General features: G+C 30.6%; 1 protein-coding gene across 3 annotated transcripts; it reads left to right on the plus strand.

Annotated features, from left to right (window-relative positions):
- Positions 1–9247: 9247 nt before the first annotated feature.
- Positions 9248–13185, plus strand: LOC118055925 (probable serine/threonine-protein kinase WNK9). Of its 3 annotated transcripts, none has more exons than XM_073410764.1 (8): positions 9248–9425; positions 9525–9562; positions 9672–9899; positions 10037–10257; positions 10502–10650; positions 10734–11175; positions 11281–12376; positions 12625–13185. In XM_073410764.1, the coding sequence occupies exons 1-7, from the start codon at positions 9351–9353 to the stop codon at positions 12336–12338; spliced, it is 2211 nt and encodes a 736-aa protein (XP_073266865.1). In that variant the 5' UTR covers positions 9248–9350; the 3' UTR covers positions 12339–12376; positions 12625–13185. The 3 variants fall into 3 exon arrangements, with proteins under 3 accessions (XP_073266865.1, XP_034923859.1, XP_034923865.2); XM_035067968.2 differs by having other exon boundaries at positions 9249–9425; positions 10493–10650; positions 12625–13181; XM_035067974.2 differs by lacking the exons at positions 9248–9425; positions 9525–9562 and having other exon boundaries at positions 9661–9899; positions 10493–10650; positions 12630–13178.
- The last annotated feature ends 3066 nt before the right edge of the window (positions 13186–16251 follow it).

Here is a 16251-nt window from a genome sequence, read left to right on the forward strand (position 1 = left end):
AGAGTAGAGACTTCATATTCAATTAGTCCATACTGAAATCTCCAAAAAGATTAGCAACTCTCATATCCTTTCCCTAGTGACCAAGCATTTGACTTGCAAATTAAACACAGCTGTGGTTTATAGGCATTGTTTATAAAAAAGTTATAGCAAAAGAAAAACTAATTATTTTTCTACACTTATAATTTATTTCTAACTGAGTATCCTACACTAATTACTCAAAATTCTTAATTGGTGGAGATGATAAATTGTTAAAGGGTCCAAATGCAAATAACAGAGGATACACAATGTCAGGGTAAAAGTATAAGGAAGTTCCAAACTTCCATTCTATAATTATGGCACAATAAGTTTTCAATTATTGAAGCCATGCTCTCATTATTTAAGGAAATTGAAACAGTACATAGTTCAACAATGACACAAGTAAAGTTCTCATACGATTGCATACTTACTAGCAGTGTTTAAAAGCATGTTTCAGAGTCTAGTAGATATTTTTTAAAATGTTTTTTTTATTTAGAAACATATTAAAATAATATTTTTTATTTTTTAAAATTTATTTTTGACATTAATACATAAAACTATCTAAAAACAATAAAAAAAATCAATTTTTTTTTTAAAAAATTCAAACTCAATTTCAATCAATAACTTAGAAGTTCTGTGTTATGTGGTTTTCACTGGGCAATAATTCCAAGGATTACAAGGCTGCCGTTCTCCCACTCTAGGTGGCCAATCTTTTTAAAGTGCAAGTGGCCTTGTTTGTTTCCCGGAAAGTAGTTTCCGGGAAACCATTTTCCAAACTTTCCTGTGTTTGTTTGTCATTAGAAAAGTTGGTCAACGGAAAACAATTTCCGGTCAGCGGAAAACACTTTCCGGTCAACGGAAAACACTTTCCGGTCAACGGAAAACACTTTCCAGTCAATTTTAATCAAAAAAAATTAACTTGGTTTTCAGGAAAGTGTTTTCCTTTTAGCTGTGTTTGTTTTCCGGAAAGTGGTTTCCGGGAAAGCACTTTCCAAACTTTCTTGTGTTTGTTTGTCAGTAGGAAAGTTGGTCAATGGAAAACACTTTCCAGTAAAAGGAAAATTTGGCTTGGTTTTCAGGAAAGTGTTTTCCTGAAAAATTTGAGGGGAAAACACTTTCCGGAAGTTGTGAAAAATTTAGAAATGTCATTATTTGCTGATTATATCAATTTGATCCTCAAACTTTTGATTGCTATATATATTTTGTTTTGAATATTTATTTTTCAATTTCATCTCTTAAAATTTTATTTTTATATTAACTTTGGTCCTTATTTTTATAATTGCTATTTGCTTTTTTCTTATCATTTTTTTATTGAAATTTTTTATTTATCAAATTTGATCCTCATTCTTTTGATTGTTACTTATTTTATTTGAAATAATTTATGAAATGTTGATTATTATTATTTAATTTCTTCATTTTTCATTTTTTTTTTAATTTTTTAGATTTGATCCCTATTATTTTGATTATTATTTGTTTTATTTGAGATAATTTATGAAATTATTATTTTTTTCAATTTCATTCTCATTCAACTTTTTAATTTGTAAGATTTGTTCCTTATTATTTTAATAAACTTGAGAAAAATAAAATATTAATAAGTTATTTTCCAGCTCAGTTTCCATGACATAACCAAACACTGGAAAGTGTTTTCCAGTTCATTTTCCATAACACTACCAAACATCGGAAAATACTTTCCCGGAATTTACTTTCCAGGAATTCACTTTCCCCGGAATTCACTTTCCAAAAGGAATTCACTTTCCTGCAAACAAACGGAGCCTACTTATCTCTGCATGGAAGAGGGTCACAGTAATCTTAAACGAATTGAATGTATGGCGTTCATTATCCGGCCTGAGAATTGAGTTTGATTCACTTGACTAAATCAATTTATATATTTAGAATCTGTTGAAAGATTTTGATTTAAATTTTAAATGAAATTTAATTAATAAAAAATCAAAATGAAATCAAATGAGAAACCCTCTAATTTGTTTAAAAAACTCATCAATCTAGTTAACATTAAAAATTATTTTTAAAAAATATCATCTATTTATTACCTCTAAAAACCCTAACTAACATCTTTTCTCCCCACATTCTTTTCTCATCTCTTCTTCTTAAAAAATAGAAAGAAGAAGCTTTGGTTTAAGAATACCAGAAGTGGAAAAGTGATTGTATTCCATATAAACGATTAAAATGTTAAATAAGTCTGTGTACCGATCGTATAGAGATGACAGGTGTGTAATGTGTGTGTAAAATTAATATTTGTTTAATTAAATTTTAGTGTTTTTAAATAATGTTGATGTAATGATATTAAAAATAATTTTTTTAAAAATAAAAAATTTATTATTTTAATATATTTCTAAAAAATATATATATTTTTAAAAAAACTATTAATATATTAAAAACAATATACGTAAAGACAAATGTCTATAAAATTGCAGCCCCATGTTCTGTAGGGTAAGGAGCACATCAATTATTGTAATCAACTTGTACGAAAATTCTAACTGTCTGTAAAACCACAAGTCTGCTATTCAATTTTGATACAGATTAGTTAGTGTTCGATGTCACAAGAGACCAAATCAATTGGGGACAAGTTCTGCTATTGACGTGTCATTTGTTGGATCTATATGATGAAAATAATTATGGATCCCACAAAATCATTTATTTACTTAAAATCTCATAAATGTTTCCAATTCATCGATTGAGTGATTGGAGAGGAGAAGTTCTTTTGGATTTTATGCTGTTTGTTTGCAAGAGTTCATATGTTGAAAGGAAGGAGAAGGCAGACAGATGCACTGCACTCTTAAAAAATGAGACAGACAGCGGAACACAGCTTAAGGTACTATTTGGAGTTGTGTTTTTACCAGTGTTTTATGAAAATTTAATTTTTTTTTTAAATTAATTTTTTATATATATTTAGATATTTTTATATGCTATATTAAAAATATTTTTTTAATACATTTTAAAAAATAATCATTATTATATTTTTAAAAACCATGAAAATCCCTACACCAAGTGGAGAATCCAACCATTCTCCTTCAAGGAAAGGGAATAACCCTGTCTTTTTTCTTTTTTTTAAGTAACTCTATATTGCATTTTTAAAACTGGTTTATTCTTGATTTTTATATTGTATTTTATTATGAAATATATTAAAATAGTTTTTTTTTGTTTTTTTTAAATTTATTTTTAGGATTTGACTCATTAAAACAATCTAAAAATATAAAAAATATATTTTAAAATAAAAAAATATTTTTATACTGCAAAAACAATGGTAACTAATTAGAGCTATGACATGAAAAAAATTCCCTACTTCCATTGTTTTATAAATAATAGAGGAACAAGATAAAGATGGATTAACAACACCGCTATAAATTTTCAAAAGAAAAGAACTGTTGCTAGTTAATAGATGAACACTAGGGATCTTTTCAATTTAATTTTGTGTACAGAGAAGATTTGTGTATACCCCAACCGTATCATAATCTAGCCACGGAAATATTGCGATAATATTACAAGACAGGTTAGTGTCCTTCCGGGATCGATAGGGTATTTACTCGATCACTGTGTTTCTCCGTAGAAGATGATGATATCTTAAAATACAGTATGTGCAGGGAAGAGATTATTTGATTTTTGGAGAGTGGTTAATTCAATTAATTGTAAAAGTCTTAGATATTTACAAAACATGATATGAAAAGACTATCCAATGATAAAAACAATAATTTAAAATGAGAATGATGATAAATGAAAGAAAAAAAATTAAATTTCAAGAATAATAATGTTTTTTTATTTTTGTTTCATTAATGTTCTAAAGACTAAAATATATAAGTTTGAAGAATATATAAAATGAATATTTTTTTCAAAATGATTTAGAGAATATTTATAGCTACCAAACCTTATTGTTTTCAAGGAGTAGAGAGACTGGAAAGTCATTAACTCTTAATGATATTAATAAGGAATAAAAATATCTTAAACATCATTAATGAAATGAAAATATAATAAACACCTAAAAAAACCTTTTATGTGCCTATAAATATAAAGAGGTAATTAATTCTAACATAAAAATATCATGTCAATAATCTTAAGATAGAACTTAATGTTCCTAACATGGATTTTTAAGACCAACTAGATATATCATGTGGCCAGATTTAGGAGAAATGAGTTTGACAGTTTATCGAACTCATGATGACTTGGATCTAAATCATGATTGAATCCAGGTATATTAAGTTTGACATCTTACCAGACCCACAATAACTTGAATTCAACTCGTAACTAAACCAAAAAGTGTTGGGTCTAATATCTTACCAGATTCATCGTAACTTGAGCTTAATTTATGACTGAATCAAAATGTATTAAGACTTTGACTTAGTTTATAATTGAACTAAATATATTAAGTCTAGCATTCTGTTAAACCCATATTTAATTGAGTTGATATTTTATTATGGGTTTGAACTCTTTTAAAATATAAAAATATTGAGTTAAATCAAATGCTGAAATAATACTTGAATGAGTAACAAAGAACATAGAAAAGAATAATCCCTAGACAAAATCGTCGCCTAAGATATCTTTGATTACCAAATTATGTTTCAATTGACATTGATATAGAACATTTTAGATGCTCCATGCCACGAAACTTGAATTGCACCCATGTTTACCAGTCAATAACGTAAAAAATTTGACAACAATTCTCTTTCTCAAGTGGGATTACGTGCTTGTTGGTGTCATTAAACACTTTTTGGTGTATATCGTTGTCATAGCACAAGACTAGTGGCGTTGGTTCCAGTTTTGCCCTGTAAAGTTACAGAGACCTCTTTGATCTTTAATGGGCCCGAATACTTTTTCAAAGACGGTTCTCTAACTAAACCATTCTGATCCAAACGAATCGGATGCATCAGTAAACGGATTGGTCTCCCAGAACTACTAGGCCGAAATGATTTCGTGGCTGCACTGAACTGAGGTTGACACGTATATACTGCAAAAGTGTTTGTTTTTATATTTTAAATTTCTTTTTTTAATAAAAAATTCAGATTATTTTGAAATAATATTAAAAATAATTTAAAATAAAATAAAATATTATTTTAATATATTTTTAAATAAAAAACACTTCAAAAAAATTATTAATATCCTCTAAGACATGTACTGATGTACCCGTCTATTAGCCTTCCATTAGGTGCATTCTTTGCCTTTTATGTTAGTGTGTCATGTCGGCTTGTTCTAATAGCTGACATGAAACGAACGCAACTAGATGTACTACGGCCTTTGATATTCCAAAGGACCCTGAAACTTTCTATTTTAGAATAATACTAGCTATTAGACACGTCCTTCGCAACAAGTTTTTAAGGTGGTCAAAAAATCCTAGTTCGATGACTTCTTCTTTTTCAATATAAGAGAACCTTTTTCACCAAAAAAAAAATTAAAATACTCGATAAACTTTTATATAGCTTCAAATAATTAAAAAATCAAACAAAAAATAAAAAACTTATTGTGCTCGTCTACTATATCATGTGATGGGACAGCAAAAAAAACACTTAAATATAAAAGTGATTATTTTCGGTTCGGTTCAGTTTTTATTAAAAAAAATAACCAAACCAGTTTTTTTCCTTAAAAAAACCGAAACCAAACCTGCTCAAACTAACCTTTTTCAGTTCGGATCGGTTATTTTAGAAAAAAACCGGTTCAAATCGATTGGTTTGATTTTTTCAATTTGACTCAGTTTTTCTTCAGGTTTAGCTCGGTTTTTTCCGGTTTGGCTCGGTTTTTTTCGGTTTAGTTTTTTTTTTCAGTTTCAGGCTTATAAAACCGAATCAAAATGGTCGTTTTTTAAAATTCTAATCAGTTTTTTTTCACAATTTGGTTTTTTCATTTATTTTTTTTTCGGTTTTCTCGGTTTAATCAATTTTTCAGTTTTTTTGCTCATTCCTGCTTAAATGAGATTCTTTTTGTCAAATGAAACTTAATGACACTAAATTTAATGTTTTTAATGGTCAACTTAAACTTTTTATTTAGTTACTCAAATCTAAAACTAAAAAACTAATATTAAAAAACTAAAAAACTAATATTAAAAAAGTTTTAGATTAAAATTAAATTTGTGAAAAGATAAAAAATTAAAATTTTATAGTTTGAAAAGTAGACAATAGTAGAAAAGTTCAAAAGAATAACAAAGTTCTTAGTTCTAATGTAAAATATTGTTTACTTTGAATATATTGTATAATATTTCATAGTAAGGGTGAGTTTGTTTAGTCTTTAACTTTTGCATTTATAGTGTTGAAAATATAGCTAGGTTTTTGGTAATATACCAAACTGTGTTTTATACTGTGGGACCCATTAGAAATTGAGTTTAAAATTTAGTTTTTGCGAAACAGTTTTTACATGTTTTTTTAACCGAGTTTTGTAAACTTTGCTTGTTTTTGTGTTTTAAAAACACTTTTTTTTTTTTTAATTTGAAATTTTTTATATTTTTTTAAATTATTTTTTTTATTTTCAAATCATTTTAATGCGTTGATATAAATTTTTTTTGAAAAAATAAAAAAATATTTTTGATGTATTTTTAAGTAAAAAAAACTTTTGAAAATCAACCACAACCCAATATTATATATATGTTTTTTGTTGTATATAAACCTCAACCATAACTTTTACCAAAAACGTATCTAAATCCAGCTAATCATACCCAATTACACTTTTTTAAAACTTATTTATTTTAAAACACAACTACAAAAATTACTTCAAAAACATATTTTTAGTAATCATATGAGAACTTGAGAGGCAGGTTTGTGATTAAAGAAAATTCGTTATTTTACTTTGCTTCTTGAAACATTCAACTAAATTTATTTATTTTAATGGACTAAATCATTATAAAAACTGTGTTTTTGAGATTATATAAAAAAAATACTAAACCTCAATTAACGTTTAGCCGATTCAATAAATCTAAATTGTCGAAGAATAAAAAAAGATAGATATACCCTCATCTTCATTTTTTCATGTTTGTTAGATTTTGATTATTTTTTGAATGAATTTTTTTTGCCCATGTTCTATTTCATTTAGAAACGACATAGACTGTGTTTGTTAACGCGACAACGGTCGCGTTTTGAAGAAACCACACTTTTATGTTGTTTGGTTAAAGTGAAAAACAGTGTTTTTAGTTGATGGGAACCACCTAAAATTGCACAAAAACACAGGTAGGGGAGAAGCAAGTTATACCTGCTTTGCCGGCACTGTTAACTTTTATTAAGTTAACAGTGCAGAGTGAATTAATTTCACTCTGCACTGTTCACTTAACAAAAGTGAACAGTGTGCAGAGTGAATAATTCACTCTGTACACTTGTTTGTCAATTTCTACTTACACTGTTTATATAAATAGTAAAAATTTAATTTTTTAAAAAATATGTTTTATTAAAAAAAAATTAATATTTAATATTATTCAATAATACTGTATAAATTAGAAGGAAATCGCATGATGGTGTAACCTTTACAAAATTTGATCGTAATTTCAATTTTGTTAAACTGTAAGTCTTGTCGATGAATTTTGTATGTGATGAAATTATAAAAAATTTAATGAAACAATATATTTTTTTATATAAAGTATTATTTATTTTATGATATAATAGCATAGTTAAATCTATAATATTTAAATTAAAAATCATCAATATTAATATATATCACAAAACATATTAAATTATTTTTTGTTCAACTTCAATTTTAACCACAGTTTTAACCAAACATATATAAATACCAACTTAACCTCAACTAAAAATACTTTTTATAAAATAATTTTTTTCAAACCACAACACAATAACTACCACAATACCAAACACACTCTTAGTAATATCCGAGTACCTAAGAACCTCACAATCCACCGTGGAGTCCGGAGATATTGTGAGGTGGTGCAATTGACGAATCATCTACTCTGACACGCTTGTACAATGACACCATCATCATGTTGTCGCCAATGCTCAAAAGTAGTTCATAACTCGTGGTTTACGAGGAAACAAATAAAAATTGAAAACTGCTTTAAATACTGAAATAAACATGAAACCTTTTTAAAAGTTCCACTTGACTGATCCCATCGTGGCATGTACATGTTGACTCCATTGCATGATCTCCGACGACAAGACATCGTCCTAAATTAATAACCCAGCCACATAATCCGAGGCTACCTTAGGTGTTAATTAAAGATGAGATCTTCAATCGAGAATATATATATATATAGGGGCCGTGTAACCTGCTTTTCGAAAAAAGATTAAATATTTGTACTTCTGGATCGTTTTGAATATCAAAAATAATTTTTAAAAAATAAAAAAACATTATTGGCTGTATTTGAAAAGCTAATTCCAAAATATGGGCTGTCTAATAAAAAAATATGAAGATAACTCTAAAAGTAGTTTAATTAGTTAGGTCTGAATTTATTTTTTAATAATTATAAATTTAAGTATTTTCAGGGTTACTGAAAGATTTATATAATCATTAATTTTAAGATAGTAAAATCAATCGAGGTAAATATAAATTGATTCCCAAACTATATCAATTAAAAAAAAAAAAAAAAGAGGCAGGATGTTACAAATAAACACCAAATGACTCAGAGCTAACATGAAACTCTAATCTTTACATGTAAATGGTATCCGCAACGAATAAAAAAAAAGAGGTAATAAAAACAAATTATAAAGCTTCATAAGATTTCCATGATGCAAAAATGACCTTTCACCAAAAAATAAAAATCCTAGTTCCCACCTTTTCTTCCACAAACAAACCTTCTAGAAAAATAGATACAGAAGAGAAACATGGTTGGTCCAGGTTGATGCAAGCTGTTGCAGGGTAGAGAAAGTCTTGGTCTTACAGCTCGTGACGAGATGGAGATCGGAGAAACAAGGTATGCACTTGCATGGAAAGATAGCGTCGACCAGACAGAGGCTGTTTTGTTGGGTTCTGTCCTTCAGTCTGATTGTAGTAATTGTTATTTTTTAAAATTTATTTTTAATACACCACAGAATAATTGAAAATTACATATAAAAAAATTAATTTAAAATAAAAATATTTAAAAATACTTTTTAATGAAAACAAAGAAAAGTCATAGTAGTTGGCTTTTAACTTTGTCCTTCCTATGGACTCACCGAGGCACCAACTACACTTGTGACTTCCTCTTTTTTTCAGTTACTAAATATATATTTTTTTTCATCTTCTTTTAATCTCCTTCCTTCACAAAAAAAATAAAATAATAATAATAATAATAATAATAATAATAATCTGCTCTTCAGTTTTTTCTACTACTATTAATACAGTGGAGAACCAGCAAAGCATACTTCCTTCCTTCTCTCCTATCTGCTTAGAAATTTTGCAGAGCCTTAAGGATATATAGAATGAATGGCCTTACAAGTCTTGGAGCAGATTACTTGGAGTTTGTTGAAGTTGATCCTACTGGCAGATATAGAAGAGTAAATATACATTTACGCATACCCTCTTTCTTGCATGTTGTCATCACTATTTGGAGTTTTGAGTCTCACATAAATGTCTTTTCTTTATGCTTTCTGCAGTATAATGAAATTCTTGGCAAAGGAGCTTCAAAGACTGTGTATGGATGTTTTCTTTTTTGGGTTTTAATTTGTGGTTGGTTTTCCATTTAAATGTGAACCCAGTTTTTCTGAACGCGATGGTTTCTATTTTTGTCTATTGCGTTGCAGTTATAAAGCCTTTGATGAGTATGAAGGAATTGAGGTAGCTTGGAATCAGGTGAGGCTTTGTGATTCCCTCCAGAGACCTGAAGATCTTGAGAGGCTTTACTGTGAAATTCACCTACTCAAGACCTTAAACCATGAAAACATCATGAAATTTTATACTTCTTGGGTTGATACTGCTAACTGGAACATCAACTTTGTCACTGAGATGTTCACCTCTGGTACTCTAAGACAGTAAGAACTGAACAAGTTTCAAGAAATTTAGTCGTTCTTTCTTGTTGGTTTGCTTATCCGGGTGATTGAAATTCATTGATTATTATTCAGTGCGAGCACGTTTCATTCTTTTTTTGAATTTCAATTTTTCTGCGTAGGTATAGGCTAAAACACAGGAGAGTAAATATTAGAGCCGTCAAGCACTGGTGTAGGCAGATACTGAAGGGACTTCTCTATCTACACAGCCATGAGCCCCCTGTTATCCACAGAGATCTCAAGTGTGACAACATTTTTGTTAATGGTAACCAAGGAGAAGTCAAAATTGGTGATCTTGGCCTTGCTGCAATTCTTAAGAAATCCTACGCTGCTCACTGTGTTGGTGAGTTCAGTTCTAGGTTTCTCAAATTCCTTCTAAGCTCTAATCTCGTCCTTTGGTTTTTCAAACTGAACACTTGCATACGGTCTATGCCTTTTTACACTTTCCCATGCACACATAATCACTGTTCAATCAGAAATGCTTGCAGATGATTTTTCTAATCCAGAGTGCTTCAATTAAACTAACTGCTGAAGCTTCTTCAATGTAAGTATGTATTTGAGTTTATTTTATTACCCAGGAACACCAGAATTCATGGCTCCAGAGGTGTACGGGGAGGAGTATAATGAATTAGTTGACATCTATTCTTTTGGGATGTGTGTCTTGGAGATGGTCACCTATGATTATCCATACAGTGAATGCAACCACGCTGGTCAGATTTACAAGAAAGTCGTATCTGTAGGAACTACAAACTCTTCAGTTTTTTTACTGATCCAATTTATCTTCATTACTTCATTTTACAATTTCTTATTTTCATGTAGGGGAAAAAACCTGATTCCTTGTACAAAGTAAAAGATCCTGATGTGCGGCAATTTGTTGAGAAATGTCTAGCAACTGTGTCCACTAGGCTCTCAGCCAGAGAGCTTTTAAATGACCCTTTTCTTCAAATTGATGATTGTGGATTTGATTTGAGACCAAAAGATTATTACCAAGGAGATTTGAATGGAGCAGGTCCTCTTGTGACACAACCTCTCTATGGAATTCATTGCAGCAACAGCTCTTTGACCAATGGTTACACTGATTATCTGGGTTATGATCTTGAGAATGAAATAGAATACCATCAACTTGAGCTTGAGACAAGCCCAATTGATCTTTTCATCTGTCAAGAGGATGAACATTTGGGAAATGTTGACATTGCAATTAAAGGGAGGTGGAGACAGGATGATGACATCTTCTTAAGGCTCAGGGTTGCAGATAAGGAAGGTAAGAGACGTTTCAAATTTCTAGACCATTATTGTGTTTTGACATAGATGTTGACTGAATAATGCAGCATAAAAATCATACTAACACTGTAACTTCTCTATGCAGGCCACATACGAAACATCTACTTTCCATTTGACATTGAGACTGATACTGCATTTAGTGTCGCGATTGAAATGTTCGATGAGCTTGGTATTACAGACCAAGATGTTTTGAAGATAGCAGACATGATCGATGGTGAAATCTCAGCCTTGGTACCGGAATGGAAGAGGGGGCTGGGAATAGAGCAAAGTCCACAGTGCACAGATGCAAGTTTTTGTCAGAATTGTGCTTCACATGGTAACCTACAGGATTATTTTTCATCAAACAGTTCAGGCACCAGGAACCTGGAAGTCCTTCCGTGTTCTAAACACGGATGTGCTGCTGTGCATGGGCGTTTCGAGGAAATCACATATCAAGTCAAAGGCCCTGAGCAAAGTACTAGCACTGATTGTGCCCCTGTTTCACCAAGCCAATCTACAAGCATCAATTGTACTGACATTTGGGCTCAGCGAGATGCACCCAATTCACAAGGATCTAGAGAGATTCATTGTGGTCAGGGTCACAGCACGACAAACCATACAATCTTTGAGGAGCAAGAAAGAATCGTAAACATGGACACTCTTGGAGAATCCAACGCAAGAAAATCTACCTGCGAGAGTCCTTCAGCATTTAGCACCACTCACTGGGATGATCATGAGAACGAAATTAGGCAAGAATTAAGATGGCTAAAAGCCAAGTATCAGATGCAGTTAAGGGAGCTCAAAGACCAACAGTTGGGAGTCAAATCAAAACCTTCAAGCCTGAGTCCTAATTCAGATAACATGGAGCACCAGAAAGGTAACGTGCCTTCTCTGCCTTCGATGTTGCCTAAAGAAAAGACAGGAAACAATGAAGCTGCCCTGAAGTTTCTTTCCTCTGCCAAGAATTTTACTTCTTGTTTCCCTACGGATGCTGATAAAAGATGTGCTGACTCAGCAAATAAAGAGGTCCAAAATTGTGAGGAAATCAACAAGGCATTCATCCCCGAGCAAATAATCACGGCTAAGAACTTCTATGCAGGAGCTTTGCTTCCACATTCCCTTCACAGGGCAACTTCCCTTCCTGTTGATGCTGTAGACGTCTAAATGTATTTTTATGATTTTTCTTACGAATTGGTCGACGGGTAAGTATGAATTTAAATAAATATAAATTTTATCGCAATTCCAACCACAACATCCAAAAGTATGCAATTTCAACAAAACTTTTTATTTCTGTGTTATTTCACCATTTATTTGTATTTTACATGCTAATTGCCCTCCTCTAAACTCTAAGCCTGAAGTCTTGAATTCCCAGAAGTTCATGATTCATTTTAATGAAATCATATTGTGCCCACTGCCTCTACTCTTCTCTCACATAGTCAGAGCCTTGTAGGATAGATTGACTCACGGAGCAAGCTGAAGTGGAATGGTCCCATGCAATTTGAGCGTTCATATACCTACTACCTCGTAGCAGGCATATGCTTCCAGCGTGATGTACTGGGTGATCACAAGTTGCCAACTTGACCTGGACATATCTGAAGGATGCGTGACTGATGCAATACAGCACTATTCCAATGGGCGTATATGCCTGCCTCTTGCCATTATTGCGACCTGCAAATACCTTGCGTCAGTGCCAGCGTGTGGAAGAAAGCAAAAGAAAAACTACCATGTTGTGATAATGTAAAAGTCCTCAAACTTTTTATCCTTTGATTTCAAGCAGTTGAGTGTGACGACTCTCAACCCTCTAACCCCCTGTATACGATAACGCAGCAGTATTCATACATTTTTATGATACAATTACTTTAGTGCATGCGAAGAATTGTAGAATGCTCATAAATACATGGAATGTCCTTCCTTTGTCATCAGGGGATTTTCTTTTCATGGCATTGAAAGTGTTTTCGTGGTTTAGAAAACAGTGAGAGTTGAATTTTCAAGTCGAGGCTAAAATAACATAAGTAGATCAGTTATTATAAATTAAAGGATTGGGACTAAATTACAACAAATTATGAGTTTGAGGGCTTGTATCACAGTATTAGCAACATCATTGATAGTAAAAGGACAGATGGAGGCACGGAGCTAACGGAGGAAATCAGAGCCATTTCCCCCCTTCTATACAGTAGCTAATGATGTAGGAATCCATTCATAAGAAAAGAAAATTCCATCCTAAAAAAGTATTGACTTTGAACTTTCGCTTGTGGAAACTTATAGATTTGTGGAAAAACTTGAGCAGTAGAAAAGTTATCCAACGCGGAGACAGCTTCCTTTATGATTTCTCAATAACTCCCAACCTAACTTTTTCATGTAGAATTCAATGTGGTATGTGCTTTTTTATTTAAAAATATATTAAGATAAATTTTTTATATTTTAAAATTTATTTTTAATATCAATAAATTAAAATAATTTGAAAATACTAGAAAAATTAATTAAAAATAAAATAAAATATTTTTAAAACACAAAATAATTAATGCCGCATCCCCACCCCCCCCCCCCCCCCCCCCCCCCCCCACTTTCTCACTTATGGCTCTATGACTTCTTGTTGGGTTTACACGGGTGTATGACTATGACTACGAAGCCTATAACGTGCCAAATATGCTGGTGTGAGTCTTAGTCGCCCATTAATTGGAACCTGCTACACATAATTGTAAATATCTGTTCTTCAGAACACGTACCGTTATTGTCATCTGTGGAAATTCGAGGCTTCACATTTCCGATTAGTTTACAGAAACCAAACTTGCAGCTCGATTTCGGTGCTGCTAGCTTGAGAATATAGACACGATTAATCTAGAATGAAGTATCTCTATATTCTTAACCATCTAGGTGGTAGCCCATTGATAAAAGCTTGGAATCAAGAGATTTGCTTTCTTTGTGATTTCATGTTCGAGCCCTAGATTATTTATATGATGGCCATTGAAGGCTTACATGCAAGGGCGGACGCAAGCTGAGGGCTAGGGTGGGCTCTAGCCTAGGTAAGGATTTTATTAATATATTTTAACTAGTTTTATATAAAAAAAATTCATAATTCTTAATTAAATTATCAAAAAATTCTGAAAATTTGCGTAGAGCCTTGTAATATAATACTTTAGCTTGGGTTAAAATTTCATAATTTTTGAAAAAATTCAGAAATTTGATGAAAAATCACAATTTTACTGGTTTTATGTTATTGGACATAATTTTTAATCTGACTATCAGATTGAGCTGAAATTTTACAAAAAATCTTAAAATATATCGATTAAAATATGGTTAAAATTTTAGGATGAACGGAGCTTGGTAGTGTTAACAAAAAAAAATATCAAATAAAAGCAAAACAAACTCATTAAGGGTAAAATGATTATTTGTCATTAAAAAATAAAACAAATCAATTCTTCCTTCCTTTTATATGTTGCTGACTGGGCAGAAGCAGAATAGAAAAAGATTTTTTTAAAAAAAAGCAAGAGAGAAAAGTAAGGAAAAAAAAACATAAAAAAATCCAAGAAAAAAAAAAAGAAAAATGAGAGCATAACCTTGTAAACTTACAAAGTCTAACTTATAAAACACTAATCTAAAGACACTAATCTAAAGAAGAATAAAGTGAAGGAAAGAGGAATTGAGAGATGGAAAAATTTTAATTACTTTGTTTTCCAGTTGACATGAGATTGTTATTTTATTCCAGTTAAGGAATTGTTATAATAACGATTCAGATTCAATTGTAGATGAATTATATTTCATAAAACATCAAAGGATGTAACTTCAATAGTAAGTTTCTTTTTATTTTTTACTTCAATTTTATGTATTTTTAAATTTATTTTTTAATATTTTAGGTAATATATTTGAATTAAAATTTTAATATTAACTTTAAAAATTCATATTTATAAGTTAATAATTAATCTTTTATATATATATATATATATATATATATATATAGCCCAGAGCACAAAAAATTCCTGGCTACGCCCTTGCTTACATGGTCGTTAATTTCAGGGCCCGTGGAATTAGTCGAGGTACGCGCAAACTGACCCGGACACCCACGTTAAATAATAAAAAAAAAAGTATCTCTAGATTCTCTACCGAGGGATATGGCATAGAGCTGCAACCGTGGCTTCTACTGGCCACACTTCTCGTTTAAGTTTGATTGCTGAAATTATTCTTCTCTAGTGAATAATCTACATGATTATTTTACACCTTATTCTCTGTTATCTTTATCTGAATATAATACTACGTACCCCTCTAATAACTTTAAATCAGGACTCTCGATTTCAGAAATTAGAGCTTAAGAACAAATATTTTTAAGAAATTCCTGCTCAGACAAGGTATTATTCTCTGCCTGCGGAGTCCATAGCACCTCGACAGCCCATATAGAAAAATGATAACCAAGGGTGGAGCTGGGACTATTTAATAGGGAAGGCCAGAACTAATATAATAAAGTATAGTTTTTTACATGTAAAGCAAACTGACATATAAAAGCAAAATTAATATGTATAAAAAAAACTGATATATAAAAGCAAATCTAACATAAAAAATGGAATTATTGGTTCCTAAAGAAGAAAACTTAAATTGAATTAAAGCTAGGCATGTGCTCTTCAAAGAACTTAATTTGACTAGAAAGATCGTATCTAATTGTATATTGAATCTGATGATAATAAGATACATGTGAGAAAAAATTAATAATTTTGACGGTTCTATTAAAAGCAAAACATAAAAAAAATCCAAGTATAATCGAAATATACCCATAAAATTTATTCAATTCATTAGAAAAAACAGCATTCACTATAACAAGAAATTAAAAAATAGTAAAACTAGTAGATCTAGAATATATATATATATATATAAACCTCATCAAATTCTTAATAACATTAAAAAACAAAAGATTTTAAATATGGATCACTAATTACCTTGTTTTAATGATTAATGAATTAATTGACAGCTTTGTTTTAAGCTTTCCACATTGCTTTGTATTATTATACTTTTGTGTTAGGACACTAGAGAAGGAAGATAGAGAAATCGTAAAAAAAAAAATAATTAAATTGAAACGGTTATTTCTTTT

Source organism: Populus alba, chromosome 8 (genome assembly GCF_005239225.2).
Source record: "Populus alba chromosome 8, ASM523922v2, whole genome shotgun sequence".
NCBI lineage: Eukaryota > Viridiplantae > Streptophyta > Magnoliopsida > Malpighiales > Salicaceae > Populus > Populus alba.

What these genes read in the sequence shown, in the direction of transcription:
- LOC118055925 (XM_035067968.2), top strand. Translation starts at nt 9,351, where the DNA reads ATGAATGGCCTTACAAGTCTTGGAGCAGATTACTTGGAGTTTGTTGAA. An exon ending in CTACTGGCAGATATAGAAGA is followed by an intron (nt 9,426 to 9,524) that starts GTAAATATACAT and finishes TGCTTTCTGCAG; the next exon opens with TATAATGAAATTCTTGGCAA. An exon ending in ACCTCTGGTACTCTAAGACA is followed by an intron (nt 9,900 to 10,036) that starts GTAAGAACTGAA and finishes TTTTCTGCGTAG; the next exon opens with GTATAGGCTAAAACACAGGA.